Genomic DNA, 20,829 nt, shown 5'->3' on the forward strand with positions numbered 1-20,829 from the left:
CCTGAGTTGTGGCACCAGTGCTGTCGCAGTAGAGCAGGACTGGACCATCGAGGGAGGGTGCTACTCCAAGCTCGTTGATAAATTTTTTCAGCCACACAGCTTCCTTCGCGGCATCCGATGCTGCGATGTACTCTGCTTCACAAACAGAGTCTGCCACAATATGCTGCTTGAAACTCTTCAGCAGATGGCTCCACTATTCAGAGTAAAGATATAACCCGACACGCTCCTGCTGTCATCATGGTCAGATTGAAAGCTAGAGTCTGTGAACCCCACAAGTTTCAGATCTGACTCGCAATAAACCAACCATTGGTCCTTAGTATTTCTCAAATACTTAAGGATGGCTTTAACCACTTTCCAGTAATTTTCTTCAAGATCAGATTGGTATCTACTCACTACTCCTAGTGAGTATGCCACATCTAGTCATGTACATGTCATAGCGTACATGATAGATCCCACAGTCAAAGCATATGGGACTCTACTCATACGCTCTCTCTCTTCAGGAATTGTCGGACAATCCTTCTTAGAAAGAGAAATTTCATAGTCTATCGGTAGATAGCCCTTCTTGAAATTCTCCATGCTGAACCTCTTCAGCACAGTGTCTATGTACATGGACTGAGATAACCCAAGTATCTTTTTAGATCTATCCATATAGATCTTCATCCCTAGGATGTAGGATGCTTCACCCAAGTCCTTCATGGAGAACTGTGATGACAATCAAACTTTTATTCCCTGTAGTACGGAGATGTCATTCCCGATTAAGAGAATATCATCCACGTACAAGACAAGAAATACTACAACTGGATCATTTGCCCATTTATAGATGCATGGCTCTTCTCCATTCTTAATGAAGCCATACGTTTTGAGCACCTTATCAAAATGCATGTTCCAACTCCGAGAAGCTTGCTTTAATCCATAAATGGATCTCTGAAGCTTGCACACCTTGGACTCATCTGTGGATGTAAACCCCTCAAGTTGTATCATATACACCTCTTCGGTCAGCTCTCCATTCAGGAAAGCTGTCTTTACATCCATCTGTCAGATCTCATAATCCAGATGGACAGCTATTGCAAGCATTATCCGAATGGATTTGAGCATTGCCACAGGAGAAAATATCTCGTCATAGTCAATACCACAACGTTGACGATACCTCTTGACGATCAGACGGACTTTATAGGTCTCCACCTTTCCGTCTGCGCCCCTCTTCTTTTGAAGATCCATTTACACCCAATGGGTTTAGCCCCTTCAGGTGGGTCAACCAATGTCCATACATCGTTGACCTTCATGGACTCCATTTTGGATTTCATGGCTTCAAACCATTTCTCGGAATCAGGTCTCTGCATTGCATCCATATAGGTGATCGGATCCTCATTATTCTCATCAAGTTCGATGGGATCACCGTCCCGGACCAAGAAACTGTAGTATCTGTCCGGCTGACGCGGTACTCTGCCGGATCATCTTAATAGTACAGGTACATTAGGCTCCGATCTAATCTAATCATATCCGACTCAGGTTCAGCTATTGGTGTCGGTCCTTCTACCTGTTGAACTTCATCAAGTTCAACTTAGAGGCAACGGTTCCTTCACCAAGGAACTCTTTTTCTAAAAAGATTACCTTAAGGCTGACGAACATCTTTTGTTCATCAGTATGGTAGAAAAAATATCTTTTGTCTCTTTGGGGTATCCTATGAATGAGCATTTGTCAGATCTAGATCTAAGTTTGTCCGTGACTAATCGTTTGACATAGGTCGGGCACCCCCAAACCCTAAGGTGTGAAAGTGTTGGCTTACGTCCTGTCCATATCTCATATGGAGTCTTAATTACAGACTTACTTGAAACCTTATTTAACAGATAACAGGTCGATTCGAGTGCATATCCCCAGAAGAATATCGACAAGCTAGCAAAATCCATCATGGATCGGACTATGTCTAACAGAGTCCGATTCCTCCTTTCAGACACACCATTATGCTGTGGTGTTCCTGGAGGAGTCCATTGGGAGAGAATCTCATTCTCTCCTAGATATGTGAGAAATTCACTAGAAAGGTATTCTCCTCCTCGATCAGATCGAAGAGTTTTAATACTCTTTCCAATTTATTTTTCTACTTCACTTCAGAATTGTTTGAACATTTTAAATGAATCTGACTTATATTTCATCAGATAGACATATCCATATCTGGATAGGTCATCCATGAAAGTTATGAAGTAGAAATATCCACCTCTAGCACTTATGCTCATGGGCCTGCAAACATCAGTATGTACTAGGTCCAAGAGCTCAGTAGCTCTCTCACCTTTTCTAGTAAAAGGTGACTTGGTCATTTTATCAAGAAGACAGGACTCACATGTTGGAAGTGATTTACAATCACTGACTTTGAAGATTCCCTCTTGAGTCAACCTGTTTATTCTATTCTTGTTTATATGACCTAGCCTCCAATGCCATAAGTAGATATCTGACACACTATCTAATCTAGGGTGCTTGCCAGTAGAATAGACTCTTATCATGCTTGATCTTTTTAGTCTGGCTCTGTACTGATGTCCCAACCTGAACTTGCACCTTCTTCACTTTTTTCTTCTTGTTCTTCTTCCCTTTCTTAAAGGGTCGAGAACCAGAAGACGATCCTCCCACTAAGTTCACCGACTCCTTATGGAGTTGGTGATCCTTCTCAAAGTTCTGAAGCAACCCCAGTAATCCATGGTAGTTTACTTCAGGCTTTGTCATTCTATAATGAGTGAGGAATGGGAGATAAGACTTGGGCAGCGAGTTCAGTATTGCATCTTTCCCAAGCTGCTCATGCAAGGGAAAGCCGAGCTTGCTCAATCGTTCCATCAGCTTGATCATGTACAATACATGATCAATGACAGAGGCACCATCCCGCATTTTGGCATTGAAGATGGCACAACTAGTCTTGTGCCTCTCCACATCATCGGGTGTGCCAAAGGCATCCTCCAATACTTGAAGCATGTCCTTTGGCTGAGTCGTCTCGAATCTACGACTGAACTCGTCGCTCATGGCAGCCAGCATGATACAGCGCACCATGGTCCGGTCACTGAGCCACTTTTGGTAAGTATCTCTGACTGTTCTACGTGCATTGACAGCTAGCTCCTCAGGTGCAGGATCCATTATCACATATACGATCCGTTCATACTCCAGGACTATCTTCAACTTTCGGTACCAGCTATCGAAGTTGGGTCCCACCAACTTATTATTGTCCAACAATGATCGGAGTGATAGGGAAGTGACCATATTTGCACAAAGGAGAACCATAACCTAATTAGTAATTAATTCATTAAACCTAAATATTTGTACTTTAATCAAAAGATTTTTCCACTATTTTATTCGAATTGGTAGCCTCTACCTCCAATTCGAGGAATTACCCTAATTTCTTAGTGGGTACTAGAATCCACTTAGACTGCACACAAGCCCAACTTTGGTTGGCCAACTCATGTACATCTAAGGGTAGGTTCATAACCAATTATTTCTCTAAATAATTTTTAATAATTTTAATTTTATCCCAGAAACCTAATCAGTAGGCTTTGGCCTCCACTGTAAGGATCCGGTTAGGTCCAACCATTAACATGACCATACTTGGTGCATCTAACCAACGAATGATTAAGTCCAACTTTGGTTGGCTCACCTAACCACCATTAGAGAGATACTTTCAAGTCGTTATATGATGAGTGATAATTCCATTAGTCAACAAGCACCAGGCCTTTGGATCTGCAATGATTATTGAGTTAATGGACTCATTATCAAACACCTTAATGGGAGGCTATGACTCAGTTATCTCCATAACTTTATCATTTTAAGGACCTAATAATTTTAGAAAATTTAAATGATTTAGAGGATGAGGTCAGATGAACCAGCTTATCATGATCCTCCTACTGGCTTCACCAAGTCAGCTTAAGGGAGATCATTAAAAGGGCTGGTCTAGGAGCACCTAAATCAGTCACACTGATTTATCTAGCTGACATGGATCAGCTCGAATAGTCAAGTGATCCGATCAAAACATAATTTCACCAAGAGGCCAGATAAATTCGATCAGTGGGAGGGTCGGCCAAAGCTTGCCTTAGACACCATCAGAAATGGCCAGGTAAGCAGGCTCCCAATTAAAAACCACCGGTCTGGTTTACCTTAGACACCAACTGGTTTAATTAGTTTCGATTAGATCAACCTAACAGTTCGTGCTAGATCGCTTAGCCAAGAATCAAGTCCATTTGGTTCTCGTTAAAGACATGGACTTGACCAACTACAACTATTGTAATTGATCTAGAGAATCCTTGACCTAATCTAAGACAACAATTGATTAAATTTAGTCAATTCTCTAATTAAGTCCATCTTTAATCTAACCATAGGTCTTAACCCAATTAATGGACCTAATTTTCACTAACCCATTAACCCAATGTGTTATGGTTTGTGTCTTAGGTTCTTCAATTCACAATCCTAGAACCTAATCAAACAACTTCTTAATTCTTAATTAAGTTTTGGGCTGAGGATTGGGTTTGGCTTTTCAAAAAATAATTTTTATATTTGTAAAATAATTTTACAATATGATTCTACCAATCATATTACATGTTTGATTCATAATCAAGATACAAGTGAAATAAATATGAGACTACTTTAGATCTAATCTAAACAGGTTCATGTAATTGAAACAATTTCAACTTTAAACAATTTCTTTGCACAAAAATTATTAACAAAGAGATTTTATTTAAAATTTAAATATCTTTTTAATCTAATAAATCATAAATTTAATCTAGATCATATCTAACAAATTTATGATTAAAGATAGATCTACACAAACTAGGACAACTTTTGCACTGTAAGGGGTAAACCTTACAGCAGGACAACCTTGCAGTTCGTGATTGATCTAAAATTTTAATTTTAGATTTAATAATTAGATTATAAATTAGATCTAATCTAAAAAATAATCTAAGCATGTATAAATAATCATGTAATAAAGAACCTAGGCTCTGATACCAATTGAAGGAACCAGATCTAGGGTTTCAGGGTTAGATCTTGAAACTTTTTCAAGATCATACAGCGGAACACTAAAATAAATTAAAATTTAATTTTTAAAATCAGAAAATTTATAGATCTAAGATTCTATTACATGATTATTACATAGCATTAAATCAAAAATTAAAATATATATTGTATGAACTACATGTTGATCATATCAACATGTTTCTATACTACATCTAATGTATGTATTAAATAATAGATTAGATCTATTACCTTGCAAGTTAGATGTTCTAACCTCGCTGATCCGGACTTGAGGATGATGTTGCAAGTCACACACACGTCCGACCTCTAGGAGTCATCCACATGAGCCCACGAATCTCGATTAGAAGTCCTACTTCAGAAAATCAGCACAGTATGCTAGCACTGCGCTGATCTTTCTTTGATGGTTGATCAGGTACCTCCTTCTTCTTGATTTGGACTCTTCCAAAGATGAAAAGTAGGAGGAGAAGTTTCAGATCTGAGACGCTCTCAGGAAACTCAAGATGGAGGAAGGAAAGAGATGAAAATAAACAACCCTAGAAGAAGACCCTCTTCTTCTTCTCATTTCTCTCTCTAGACATCCTATCTTGTGTCTATTATATCTCCATGACCCAAAGGTCTTTCTCTCTAATTTTTGGATGGCCCAAAAGTCTCTCAAATCTCTATCTGCTTCAAAAATTTTATAAAGAAACTCATTTTATACAGAGAGATATGATAGAGTCCTTGTCTAGGTCAAATACCTAGTCAAGGCTTATCCAAACATGGCAAGATAAGGGGCGCCCAACTCTTGAGCACCTCCTCCTTATTTTCATACATGGATCATCAGAAAAGGGTGCACAATATGTACCCTAAAATTCATGAAAATTTAAAGAAAAAATTGGATAAATTCGGTGCAAAATTGAAAGAGTTTTGGATTTCTAAAACTCTATCTCATAGAATTCGAAATCCAAACTTATTCCTCTTTGATTTGATCCAAACCACCTTCCATATAAGAAAGAAGAGAGGAAACCTTTTGTGAACATGGGAGAGACCTGGGAGAGGGCTTTTGTCGCACAAAATAAGAGGAGATTGGCGTTGAATAAGAGAGAGGGCGTAGGGAAGGCATATGTGGCGCAAGGTGGAATCCTAATCTTACTAGGATTCTATCTTATGACTTGTTTTAACTTGATTTCTCAAATCAAATCAAACCAAAATTAGATCAACCCAATTAAAATAGGTCTTAACCCAATTAAGAACCTAATTTAATCAGATTAAATTAGATTTAAATCTGATTTAATTTTTTAATCAAATTAAAAATTAGATTGACCCAAGTCCTAGTTGAACTAGGACTAGTTTTTTCTTGCACTTGGCTTATCCAATAAATCAATTGGACTTGATCCAATCAAGCCCAAACTAAATTTAATTAAATTATATTTAATTAAACTTAATCTCAGTCCATTGACTTAATCAAATTAAGCCAATTAGTAATCGAATTGCTAATCGATTCTCCTGCAACACTTGCACTGGGTTAAATGTCAATCGTATTGATCATTTAACCCTAGAACGATTCTTAATCATTGATCAACCATCCGATCGGATCATGAACTCTAATGTGTGTGACTTCATAGGTTCGAACCTACGTCGGTAGCACAGGAATTAATTTTTGTACCAATCGAAGTGACCATCTAGCAATGGTACCCGACGATCGGATAGGTCGAATGTGTAGAACAACATCCTTAGAACCCATGCGGATATAGTTTTCATATAATTCATCTCCTTGACCAAAATGATCATAGGACACCCAGAGTTCAACTGTCAACTCTGATCAGGTTGTCCATATTGTATTTCAAAATATCAAATCCATTTGATGGATTACCCTGACCAAGATTTTGCTAAATTGAAATACAGCGTCTCATTCTTCTCCAACTCTTGGAGTGGTCAATCCTATCTCGATCACACTCTGACTTCGCAAGTACTTGACTGTGCCCAGAAGCCTTCCGTCCCTGAATTAAAAATTCAGTTAGTCCAGTACTAAAGCACAGTGAGTTGCTTGCAAGTCACTGAGACGATCTCAGGTCTAAGAGACACTTATACCTATATCCCATCAGAGACATTCTCAACAGTAGAATACTCTGGAGTTGGTCACGTTCAATGACGATATACCCTTACATCTCACCTGTATGCCATACCAGTGTCTCCACACTCCTTGGTTAAGAGGACAACCAACCCATATGGCCTACAGCGATCTATGCTCGATAGAAGCTGTCGTCCTTAATAACAGCCTATCATTTGGTCGTGAACAGTTTTAAGGACTAATCGATAAATCCTCTCTTTATCGAACTTAATAGTCCTAAGGACTTCATCATAACAACGGAGTTCATTAGAAGATGAGAACTTATGATGAAAATACCAAATATATTTTATTTATTAACAAATCAATTACAATACTTGGTTGCTCAACCATCAACAGCTTGACGATTGATTTTTTGGGACATATTTTCCAACAGTGGGTATACCGAACAACTCAGAGATTTTCGATCGGAGAAACTCCATTCAACCTTGCATTCGAAATCGAAGCAGTTATACCAGTTAAGATCGGACTTTTTTTTCCTCAGGATCGAAGAGTACAATGAGGACACCAACTCAGAATGGTTGCGAACCAACCTTGACCTGATTGAAGAGAGTAAAGAACGAGCTGTCGTGCGAATGATCTCCTACCGACAAAGGGTGGCCAAATACTACAATTTTTTAATCAAGTTTAAGGAATTCTAAGTCGGCGATCTGGTGCTACAGTGCGCCAAAGTCTCACAGCCTATGGAGCAGGAAAGCTATCACCTAATTAAGAAAGTTCTTATCAAGTGGATGAGATTGTACGCCCCAAAATTTATAAACTGAGGTAGCTTGATGGAACTCCACTCTAAAGATCATGAAACTCAGCTAACCTCTGCATGGATTACCAGTAATATTGTAATTTTACTAAAGTATATGTATGAATGAACGCTCCAATTTATCAACGTTGGTACTTTCACAGATAAATGAAAGTAATATCAATGAGGGTCTTATATTGAAACTTGGCCTTTGATCGGCCTTGAGATATTAAAAGTCTTTGATCCACTCATATTGAAACTCGACCTTTGATCAGTCTTGAGATGTTAAAAATCTTTGATCGGTTCATATTTAAACTCGATCTTTGATCGGTCTTGAGATGCTAAAGGTCTTTGATCGGCTTATACTGAAACTCGACCTTTGATCGGTCTTGAGATGCTAAAAGCCTTTAATCGGCTTATATTGAAACTTGACCTTTGATCGGTCTTGAGATGTTAAAAGCTTTTGATCGGCTTATATTGAAACTCGACTTTTGATTGGCCTTAAGATGCTCAATGCCTTTGATGGGTTTATATTGAAACTCAACCTTTGATCGGCCTTAAGATGCTAAAAGTCTTTGATCAGTTTGTATTTAAACTCGATCTTTGATCGACTTTGAAATTTTAAAAGCCTGAGATCGACTATAACTACCCATGTTCTAGCATCGAAGATAAAAGGAAGGTACCAGTGCATAACCTGATGACTTGCGTCATATAGCTACTCCCTCAACCTGATTTTCAGACTCAGGAGTAAAGGGATAGCATTATGAAGATTAAAAATTTCATCATTAGTTCGATTTTTTTTTTGCCTGAAAAATTATGCATAAATATTTGATTTAAAAAAAGCTCCTCACATCTCCGGTCATTCACAATATCAAAATAAATACTTTCATAATCCGACCAGAGGTCGAACTAGGGAGTAGAGAGGTATTTGTTAGAAGTAATTTGGAATGGACCGATGATGTATGAAGATTCAAGCCCATTATAACTCATCGGATCTATATCAGCGCCTCTCAAGCGGCCTAATTATTATGGTTTGTCCGACTCCTGATCAGTAAATATCTTTTCCGACCCTTGATCGGAGGTTATTCTGTCCGATCTCTCGTCGGCATGTTCTTGGTCCGACTTTTGATCTAAAAAAGCTAGTCGGAGTGCACACCTTAAGCAGTGTAGTTACATGATTGATTATGACTCGTCCGATCCTTAGTTAGCGTGTGTCTGGTCCGACCCCTAGTCGGTCAGTCTTTGATCCGATCCCTAGTCAGATGGTTCTTTATCCGAATCTTGGACAGAAAAGATTTGGTCCGACCCTTAATCAGGGAACTTGCTGGTCGATCTCCAATCACATTCGATCCCTACTCAGCTTGCATATCGAAACAATATCTGATCAACATAACAACTGCGAGTCGGCTAGTCTTTCGATCAATCCATCTAACCAAGCCTGATCTAAAAACTATTAATCCCAACTCCTAGTCGGCCGGCAACTGGCTCCGAGCCCTGGTCGGCACACCACACTCTTTGATCTCTTTTCAGAAGCAGATTGATCAAGCTCAGATTCAAAAGGCGAGCACTAACTGATCACAGCTGTCAATCCTATCTGGATACAATCGTCTGATCCTAAGAATCTTGCAGGTGCAACCGTCTGATCCTGAGAATCTTGCAGGTGCAACTGCTTGATCCTGAGAATCACAATCAAATAATCGCATCAGATTCGGCCCATCTGTCTTTCAAGAATGGTTACACAGCCGTCTCTTCTATAAATATTCAAATCTTGAGAACTTAGGTAAGTAATCCATCTCAGAGAGCTAAAAACTCTGCTTCTCTGTTTGCACATTCTGACTTGAGCGTCGGAGGATCTTCATCGGAGTATAATTTTCTGACCTAGACTTTTTTGCAGGTTGCTCCAATGCTGTGCCTCCTTGTCTTCCGGCGTCAACCAGAAACAAACCGCAGCATGCATATACATGGGATATTTTTTACTTTAAAAAATATAATATCATTAAAATATTATTTTTACTAATTATATATTTTAAAAATGATATATTTTTATTAATGCATATAATATTCATTTTTATTCAAATACTTTTATTAGTTTTTGATAAAATATATTTATGAATATAATACTATATTGCATATAATTGATCGTTAAAATATTATTATAAAAATACTATTATTTTTACTAAATATTTTTATTAAAATATTATCAATGTTATTTCTCGAGTAAAGACAAAAATTACATTAATATAATGTATTCTTAATAAAAGATCAAAATAAATTGTTATGATCAACCTTGCTTATGAATTTTTAATTTTTATGATATTTAATTTTTAGTATATTTATGGTATCCTTTTATGTGGAAATAGATGGGATAGTTAAACATGCTGCGTGTGCACGATTAACGTTTTAGATAAGTGCAAGTCAATATATAATTGTCAATTGACAAGAATATATCTTTTTTCCAGATAAAAAAATGAAGTAGCAGTATTTTAATAACTCAAAAATATAACTCAAATTAATAGCGCTTAGCTAGTGCCATGTATTTCTCATTGCCCATGTTAAATTGATATAGTTTCTAATAGAACCAGATCCACCTTTGAGTTGGTAGATCAGTTTAGCCACGAAGAACAAGCATGGAAGCACGTGTGCTGCGCTCTTTTTCGATTACATTACACATCTTAGGATATATTATCGTACGGTTGGGTTGGTCCACCAGCGAAGCAATGGATCTAATCCAACCAATAGTCACTCGTTAAATTGGCTTCATGAGATGTACCATGAGCAAAGTGAACGGTGGAAGAAAACTGAATGACCCGTTTGAGTGATCTTTCTAAGTTACCATCCCATTGCTAAAAGTGAGTTCTTTTACATTCTTTCACATCAAGTATCCTTGGCACACGTACCGTGAATATTTCTTGCAAGCAAAAAAACTCTTCACGAAACAAAATGAGGAAGAATGGTTAGTTCCAACAAACTTGCTTATACCTAAAAGAACAGTTACGACAGAAGGCTGGAATCAGATGATTTCTCGAATAAGGGTGTCTTTTATTCCTGCACCCTCGTGCTATATGGACCAAAACACTGAGACCTAAAGTTTAGGGCCGAAGAATTTCAGATTTCGGACAACCATGCAAGAATAATTATTCCAACAGGAATGCTAAGATCTAAGAATAACTACTCCAACAGGAATAACCGTCTCTCCTCCACCTTTACGTACTCCCGACTAAAATGCATCCTAATTGAAGTATTTGGACACAACTGTTGTTTAGCCTTCAGAGCTGAAGAAAGAGAAGGCTTGTGAGTCATGCCTAGTCACAGGAGGAGGACGTAATTAAACATGCTAGCTCTCATTCATGCACTTTGTTCCAGATGTCATACCTAATAAAGTAACAGGCTTGCTTCTCAGCATATATGCCACTCTTTTAAGTAACAAACATCCTTCTGCACCACTATGTTACATTAAAAGACGAGGACTTGCCACTCTTACCCTTGATGTCCATACCACCATCTTTTTTTTTTTTGACAAGAAACCGAGGAAGTGAGGTTCCTCCCCAAATTTATTGAGACACCTTTATTTCTATTGGCTGAATTCATTCTAAGAGGCCCAAAAATCACACAGCATAAGGATAAGCAAAGAGCTTTGGCACAATGACTGCTTCGAGTGCCACCTTCATCGGTGTCAATAATTCTGTTGTTGCAAGACTCTGACCGAATACTGGTATGATTGAAGTTGGCCGCTGTTTGAGAATCAAAATACCAAAGAGAAAACTAAGAAGTCCATTTTCGTCGGAGTTGCTCCGAGAAGGGATCCTTCGATGCATAAGTCAGTCGGAACTTGACAATAATATAGAAAAGAAAATGAGAGGGAGAAGATGAGAGCACGCTCGATATTCTCTAGAGTAGAACTTATCTTGAGATCTCTTTTGTTATCTCTTTATATAAGAGTGGAGCTGAATATTGTTACATAAAAATTGAGTAGCCCCTTCAGGTTGCTAGGCTATACTATATGACAGGCGATTAGGATAAAGGATCCATCCACTAATTTACGGTTAGATTTGTTAGTCATGAGTGTTAGAGACGGAATGTACCCAATATTTCACTAATTGGCATCATAAAGTGTGTCATGACCAAAATGAACAGTGGATGGAAAATGAGTGATCATTTTGACCGTCGTTTTTGAGTTACCATACCATTGCTAAAATTGAATTCTTTTTCATTCCTTCTTAACACCTGTGACACCCGCCTATCTGTGTAGCGCACCTATCTCAAATTGCAAATCATCATGTACAGAAACAAAAAGGGAAAAATCAGACTATCTATTTAATAAAATAATTAAATTTAAATTTTTGATCCATTTGATAAATTAATTAGGCAAAATTTGATAAATTTTGGATCGATCTAATTATATAATCCGATCCAACTTTATTGTGTAAAATTATTGAATAGAACAATTCCATCCTATATATCTCGGATCAATCAACGAGAATTGAAAAATCATTACATTATCCAAAAAAATATTTTTTTTTTATTTAAAACAGCGAAAGTTGTCAACTAACCGATCAATGAATTTTTTTTTATCTAAAATTTTCAATCAAATTTGAAAAATAATGCATCTTTTCCCAACAATGAATGATACGGTGATTTTCTGTTGATTGATTCAAGATACACGATGGTAGAATTGTTCCGTCCAATAAGTTTTTCGTGATTGCCACCACGTTGCCAACATGCATGCAATGGGGCAGCCGTGTGGGCAAGTGGAGTTGTTAAAACGTCAAAAGTTAGGTGCAATGCATGTATTGGCGATACATTGTCTTATATTCATTGCCTTTCTATTCTGTTGCCACCCAACTGGAGTTTCAATGCACACCACAGGCCTTGAAATCTTGGTAGCTGCACAAAATGAGAATATTAGCTTTGCAGTTGGACTCGTCTGTCATTGAGCCGGTGGATCTAATAATAATTTTTCCTCTTTCAGAGGTCAATGTCATTCTAACATGTTTCAAACGAGCCCACATCACTTCACCCACATTTTGCTGGAGTCATATGACATTGTCTATTTAGAAAATTAGTTATCCCTCTACAATGGTTAGTAAACTGTCGGCAAACCGTGCATACAAGAAGCCATAGCCAAGAAAATCCACCAAAAAAGGGAAAAAGGAAAAAAGGAAAAAAAAAAACGAACATCTTGCATCCATATCGATCCACCAATTAAGGATACATGATAGGAAACAGGTAACTGGAACCTCAAGGTGTATATAACCAGCAATAATATTCATCACCCGTTAGTGCTATGTTGAGTTTGTACGTATAGTGATGTGCAAATAATTGGACTGTCCATCTAACTATTTCAAGAACCAGAATGCGTCTTCCCTTTGTTTTCTCTCTCTCTTTTGGTGTAAAGAATAGAAGGCAAATATACTGCTTGATGTCCCCTCCAAGTCAAAGAAATCCAAGTAGGGAACCAAGTCATCCATATTCCAGAACCCATTCAGCAAAAATAGCTCCTTCAGCTATCTTGTGCTGTAACTCCTCCAGTTCCAGACATGGTTTTCTTCTTGACTTGCTCAATAAACCACATACATACTATTTAGCTAAAGACTTCAAGAAAAAAACTGCAATTAAGATGATCTTGAAGGATGACAGGCCTTGCTGTTGCTGAGGACTTAAAAGGTTGCAAAGGAGCAGAAGGACCCCATTAATTATGGCCCACTCATTTTAGTAGATTGGTACAGGAGGAATTCTTTGTGCACCATGGGTGGTGCAAAAGTGCGCACACTGTCAACAGTGATTGATTTAATTTTTTTTTTTTTTTTTACTAATCTCATGTAGAAATCAATCACTGCAGACAGTACATATAATTTTGCACCACCTGCAGTGCACAAAAAATTTCTATTGGTACAATTAGCAAAGATATCGATCGGCTATATAATCAGAATAAGCATTGTTCTCGAGGTGTGCCACCAAAGCGACCTCAGGGATGTTCTTATTATATAAACGAAAAACCTAATCTTTGGAAATCTAATGAGAAATATGCACATTCAATACCGTTCCTTTTGGTCTTCTCCGTGGCATCCAAAAATGCCAGGTTTAGATTTAGATACTACGTGTACAGTACCCTTGTAGCATCATATTTAATGGTGCTGCCTTCATTTGGTTTCCTTGTTTTAAAGAAAGATAGTTATGAGGAGTGACATGTGTTCATCTGAATTATAGACTATTAAAAGTCAATTATTTGTAAAATTAACTTTCCATTTTCTTAGTGCTTAAACTGGATAGGATTTCCGCAATCACAGCCATTCATGTACATATCATGCGGCAATCACTTGCTGCACGGGGCTGTGGATGCAGATTGGCCGCACTATGATACCATAAGGCCCATTAGATGATGGGCTGTTGCACAACACCTGGGGAACGGATCCTCCGGTGGTATTTAAAAAGTACCGTACAGAGTGCTTCAGAAATACCCATCAAAAAATAGGTGGTCGCGCACGTTAAAATATTAAAAAAAAATAAAAATATTTAAATAATTTAAATAAATATCATATAACTGTTTATTTTTTAATAGATGCCTCAATATATACATGATGTTTTTGAATACCGCAGAGCATCCCGTTCCCAACAGACGGCTCACCCAAGCTTGATCCGGTTACATGTTTACACCTGTGCTTCTAGTTGACCAATACTACTTTGTTTTATCGCATAGCCCCTATCGCGTTTGACAAAATGAGGAAGAATAGTTAATTCCAACAAACTTGCTTACACCTAAAGGAACAATTCCGACGGGAGTCTGGAATCAGATGATTTCACGAATAAGGGTCTCTTTGTTCCTTTTGCCATCCCAACCAGGACCGAACAATTTAAGATTTCGGACAAGCAAGAATAATTATTCTTATTCCAACAGGAATGCTAAGAATAACTACTCCAACAGGAATAACCATCTCTCCTCCATGTGTAGTTTTGTTTAGACTTCAGAGCTGAACAAAGAGAAGGCCTGTGAAGAAGAACAGTGTTAGATTCTTAATTTTCCAAGCAAGTTCTTAAACATGCTAGCTCTCATTCATGCACTTAGTTCTAGATCTCATACCCAATTAATTAGTAACAGACTTGCTTCCCCTCAGCATATATATGCGACACTTTTACATCTTAAGAAGTAGCATTTACCAGTATGGTTACTCTTAACATCATATACCTTAGTTTTACATCTCATTTTTAAGTAGCAAACATTCTTCTACATCACTGATCTGTTACATTAAAAGATAAAAGGATGCACCACTCTTGCACCTGATAGCCAGAATACCATCGTTTTTTCTTTTCTTTATTTATTTATGTATTTTATAGGCATTGAGGTACCTCTGTTTCTATTGACTGGATTCATTCCAAGAGGCCTCAAAATCACACGGCATAAAGATGAGCCGGAAGCTTCGGTTCGACGACTACTTCGAGTGGCACCTTCCTCGGTGTCGACAACCCAAAGATCTCCTCCATGCTCAGATCCTCCACCTTCATCCCATCAGGCAACCTCCATGCAAAACCATGCAGTAGGTTGGCCAGGCTCACCTGTATCACCTTGAGCCCAAGGCTGTACCCAGGGCACATCCGCCGCCCGGACCCGAACGGCAGAAGCTCGAAGTCCTGCCCCTTGACATCAATCGTGCTGCCGATGAACCGCTCCGGCCGGAACTCCTCCGGCGCATCCCATATCGTAGGGTCCCTCCCAATGGTCCATACATTGACCAGAACACGAGTCCCGGCCGGGATGTCGTAGCCGGCGACATTGCAGTCCTCACGGCATTGCCGGGGAACGAGCATGGGTGCCACCGGGTGCATCCTCATGGTCTCCTTGATGATGGCTTCGATGTAGGGGAGGTGGTGCAACTCCTTCTCCTCGACCCACCGGTGCCGTCCGATGACCCGGTCGAGCTCCTCGGTAGCCTTCTTGAAGATTTCCGGTCGTTTGAGGAGCTCGGAGATGGCCCATTCCACGGTCATGGCGGAGCTCTCTGTGCCACCGGCGATCATGTCCTGCACCATAGGAGGAAGGAGCCCGTGTTGGACCTTAACAAAATCTTGCAAGGTAGCTAATTGAACCGGTCTGGTTTTTTTGCCGGTCTAAATGTTGGCAATATTATTATTTCCTTCCACTCTGGTTTGTGGTTGCACGTGAAATAATTGTATCTGACGTTATTCATGTGTGACACGGAGGCTGTTCCGGAACAGCAAATAAGTGTGTACTTAAAAAGTGAGGGGGCGTGTGTTTTATTTTTCACAAAAATATATAAATATTTTGAATAAATTTTTTTTTTTTCTATTTAAGGTTTAAAATCAAATAGTTCTGATATTATAATTAATTAGAAGTAAAGATCAAAGTCAATTATTATGATATTGGTCTTGCCTGTGATTTATAAATTTTATGATGTATTATTTTTAGTATACTATATTATATTATATGGTATCATTTTATGTGAGAAAATATAGGGTATTAAAACATGTTCCATGTGCACAGGTGAATCGATCCATCAATTCAAAGATGCATCTAGTCCAACCAGAAAATATGCCAAATTAAAAAGAGCAATGGGAGTACATCGCATGAGTTGAGTGGCATTAATTTGAGTTATATTTTTAAGTTATTAATTTTTTTTTCTTTTTTTTTTTTATAACAAAAAACGATGGCTAATTTTTTTTTATAACAACATACGTGAAAGCATGTTTATTATGTTCTTTTTTGGTTTATCCTTTTCAGAGCATGTTACCCCGTGGTTGGATTTGTCCATCAGCTGAGTGGTCATCTACTCTAACCAATAATCACTCGTTAAATTTGTATCATGTGATATATCATGAACAAAATGAATAGCGGAAGAAAAATAAGTGACCATTTTGAGTGACCTTTCCTAATTACCATATTAATTAAAATTAAATTATTTAAAATTTTTATTTTTCAATTTTAATTATTAAAATATAATTAAATATAATGATCTCATTATTTTTACTCATGTCATTTTTAATTGATCATCTCATCAAATGCCCTCTGAGGGCCTCCGTATTACTTGCAGCAGGTGCGATTGGACCGCGTCAAATTCCACGGTGGGTAACGCGATTCCCACCAATTCCCAATTGCGCGCTATCCATCATGCATATTCTCCGGGATTTGCCCTGGTTCACTTGTAGGTGCATGCAATAATTTTTCCCTCTGGGGTGACAAGCCCACGTCACTGGGCCCGCACCTTTTTTTTTTTTTTTTTTTTTTTTGTGGAGTTATAGGACCTTGTCTATTTGAAAAATTAATTATCCTCCTATTACGGGAAACGGTTGGTCAACTGTCACCAAACCGTGCATAGAATCTGGGGTGACAAGCCCACGTCACTGGGCCCGCACCTTTTTTTTTTTTTTTTTTTTTGTGGAGTTATAGGACCTTGTCTATTTGAAAAATTAATTATCCTCCTATTACGGGAAACGGTTGGTCAACTGTCACCAAACCGTGCATAGAAGAAGCCATGACCAAGAAAAACCCACCTGAGTGAACGCCTTGACACCACGCCTCTCAAGCTTGACCTCCAAGGTGGGATCGTCGGCAAGCTGCAGAAGAACATCGACCATGTCCCTGGCCACAAACTTCTCCCCCTCGCGCCGCCGCCTCTCGTTGTGTTCATCCACCACATGCTCGAGGAACCTATCGAACTTCTTTCCCAGCTTCTTCATCCTCCTGATATACCCCTGCAAGTCCAAGAAATCCAGCCATGGCATCGAATCTCCGATGTTCATGACGCCGTTAAGCAAGAAGAGCTCGTCCAGCATCGCCTTGAACTCCTCCGGCGACACCACCGCATCCTCGGACTCGTCCAAATACTTCTTCCCCAGAACCATTCGGCTTATGACATTGAGACTGACGTTTGAGAGGTGGTCCTTGAGGTTAACAGGCCTCCCTGAGGAGTTGAAGAGGTCCCGGAGGAGGTTCTTGGCCTCCTCCACTCTTATGTACTCATAGGAGTCCAGCCTTCTCGCACTGAAGAGCTCCATCACGCACATCTTGCGAGCCTGGCGCCAGTAGGCGCCGTACTGGGACCAAGTGACGTTGGAGTAGTTGTAGGTGGTGTACCTGCCGGCGGCGGTCTTTGGGCGACCGCAGAAGGTGACATCATGGGTCTTGAGGATGAGCTTAGCCATGTCGACGGAGGAGGCGACGATGACCGGAAAGGAGCCGAAGTAAAGGTGCATGAGGGGGCCGTACTTGTGGGAGAGGGCGTGGAGGGAGCGGTGGGGGAGGGAACCGATGAGGTTGAGGTTTCCGATGACGGGCCATGGCTTTGGGCCAGGGGGGAGGTTTGGTTTACGGTGGCGACGGCGCCGTAAGAAGAGGGGTTGGAGGAGGAGGAGGATGGATGCTAGTACGGTTGCTAGATATGAGGCCCATGATGGTAATTCCATTGGTGGTGGTAGCCGAGGGGAGTTGAGGAGGAGAAGGCGGAGGGTGGTGATGGTCGGGAGAGGTGGTTGTGGTGGTAGCTTGCATAGGGGCTAAGGGGTATTTATAGCTCGCGGATCCTTCGTGGTGCACCGCAGCATACGGTGTATTGCGCTTGTCTCGTCTGTGATAGAATGAACTACCAGCAAACAGCATATACTTGGATATATAGATTGTATCCATATAAACAGTACGTGTTGTTTGCTAGCCATCCGTTGTATGATGGATGACCAACACGATACATTGGATGCTGTGGTCCATCGCACGCATTGCAGATGAGCCGGCTTGTCCAGTGTTTAACATAAAAGCGCAACTAATATATGTAATAATAGAAAGGTATCTTTTTTTTTCCTCGATAAAATAGGTTTATATATTAAATCAATCTAGAATAAAATATTTATAAAAATAAGTAAATAAAATATTAAAAGTTAAAAAAAAATATTTGATAATATCATCCAATATATAGATCCGGATGATTAATTATATGTGTCATCATTTAATCTATAATATTATTTATTTTTATATAATCATACTCAACTTCAAAAGATTGTAGATATATATATACATATTTTTTAATAAATCGGAGAATTCATACATATTGAATATGAATATGATACAAAAAATCAGGGAGAAGGATGGTTGTGGATGACCAGAGGGAATCAGGAGATATTCAAGCATTCTGTGGAGGGTGATCCACCACGTTCACCACCTCCTCAACAGACATTGCATCGTATGTTTGTAAAAATGAATAGCTATCAAATAGATCTGACAAAAGTCACATCGAGTTGTGTACACGGCCCATTGCCTTTGGATGTTCGATATGGTGGTGATCCGACAGTGTGCAGCTTAATTTTTATGGTGCAAATTAAGCATGCATCAGACACCATGAATAATTAACCTTTCTGATCATTTCAAGAATTTAAGTGCATTCTTTTTATTATGGCATTAGAATGGATCCAACTCTGTGGAAGAGTAGATTAATTAGTCGCATATAACTGCTTGGAGATTTTAATTTACCTTTAAATTCTTGACATAGCCGTGGAATTGTCAATCGAGTCTGATATGCCTAATGATCGAGTGACATGAAATGAAGAGGTCTTATTCAAGATGTTGATGCTAATAACTTGTAGTCCTGGGTGTTCATAATGTCATGAGAAAATGCGAACTAATCTTGTGTGTTTAGCCATGACAACTCCATCATGGAGTCCTGGGTGTTCACAGTAGGAAAGTGCAAACTAATCTTGTGTGAAGTCCTAGCCGCTAAATAAATTCTACTCGACCGGGACATCAAAGCATGAAGTAATTTGGAGCTGATGACCATTGACGGTCAAAGTTACCAAATGACGATGTCCTATAGTATCTCAATTATTTGATTGAATCAGGTCCACTAGCTCCGCAGTCGATCAATCTAACTACAAATCAAAATATACAAATATATTTATATTATTCTCTTTTCGTTCTTCTTTTTTTTTTTTTTTTCCTTATGTTTATAAATATCTATGTTGCTTTTTTCTTTCTTTCTTTCTTTTTGTATTTTGTCATGTTTATGCATCTTGGTTTGTGTTGGAACTGGTCCACTGATGGACCCTGGCGGACCCATATTTTTCCCCTATAATGTGGTCCATCAGCTATGTTGGGTGGATGTCTGGCCAGGACACCACCTCCCAAGACCCTTTCAGTACCACGCGATGCAGCAGGAAGAAAGAAGAAACAAAACAGAAGAAAAAACAATCAAAATACGTGGATCAGCCACAAAAGGGCTCGCCTCTACGGGGCATGCAAACTTCACTATGAAAAGAAAATCTTACAAGAGGAGACCTCACCCTCAACCCTTGTACACCCAATTCTCTCTCACATGAAGTTCTCCTCACAAAAGCTCTCTCTCTCTTGGAGACCCCCCTGAACCCCTGAAGAGCCTGGCGACCGCTGTCCAGGAGCCTCCTGCTCCTTCTCTCACAGCGCCCTCGCCCCTCTCTCTCTCCTCTGGTTCGTACGGCGGCGAGAAAACCCGATCACGCCCCTTCTGTTCGTTCTCAGGCCTTTTAAAGGCTTAAACATAGGTTAGAGGGTGATTAGGAATCCTTAATCAAGCCAAATCACGTCCCAAGCCGTCCGATCAACACCGGGAGCTCTCTGGACCCTTAGATCGCGCTTCGGTCCACGGAATAGAGCCGTGGACCGCGAGAATCGAGTGGGAAACGTCCACGCGGTCCACAGGCCGCGCCGTGGACCACCCGGTCCACGGTGGACCGGGGATGGGCCAGCAGGCTGCTGGGTCGCGCGTCCCGCACGGGCCTGGGCCTGGGTCGCGCGTCCCGCGCGGGCCTGGGCCTGGGACGCGCGTCCCGCGCGGGCCTGGGTCCCGCGTCCCGCCCGGGCCTGGGTCCCGCGTCCCACGCGGGCCAGCGGGCCTGGGACGCGCGTCCCGCGCGCCGCCGCCTGCGGCCGCGCCGCTGCCGCCCGCCGCCGGTCGCCGGCGGTCCTCCGCCGCCTCGGTTTTCGTGCTATCTTCGAAAGCTCGTATCTTCTCCATCC

At 39.9% G+C, this 20,829-nt stretch overlaps 1 protein-coding gene across 1 annotated transcript; it reads right to left on the reverse strand.

Moving 5' to 3' along the window:
- Positions 1 to 14,887: 14,887 nt before the first annotated feature.
- LOC105053081 (trimethyltridecatetraene synthase) lies at positions 14,888 to 18,346 on the reverse strand. The gene is made up of 2 exons (XM_073245105.1): positions 17,346 to 18,346; positions 14,888 to 15,857 (listed from the first exon to the last, which is right to left on the reverse strand). Exons 1-2 carry the CDS (start codon positions 18,255 to 18,257, stop codon positions 15,228 to 15,230), a joined length of 1,542 nt encoding a protein of 513 aa, XP_073101206.1. The 5' UTR covers positions 18,258 to 18,346; the 3' UTR covers positions 14,888 to 15,227.
- Between the last annotated feature and the right edge of the window lie 2,483 nt (positions 18,347 to 20,829).

Source organism: Elaeis guineensis, chromosome 10, assembly GCF_000442705.2.
Source record: "Elaeis guineensis isolate ETL-2024a chromosome 10, EG11, whole genome shotgun sequence".
NCBI classification, from domain to species: Eukaryota; Viridiplantae; Streptophyta; class Magnoliopsida; order Arecales; family Arecaceae; genus Elaeis; species Elaeis guineensis.

Bases quoted from the DNA above. Each gene is read 5' to 3' on its own strand.
- LOC105053081 (XM_073245105.1), bottom strand. From the start codon at position 18,257: ATGGAATTACCATCATGGGCCTCATATCTAGCAACCGTACTAGCATCC. The intron at 15,858-17,345 runs GTGGGTTTTTCT...CCTATGGTGCAG, and splicing joins GTGTCAAGGCGTTCACTCAG to GACATGATCGCCGGTGGCAC.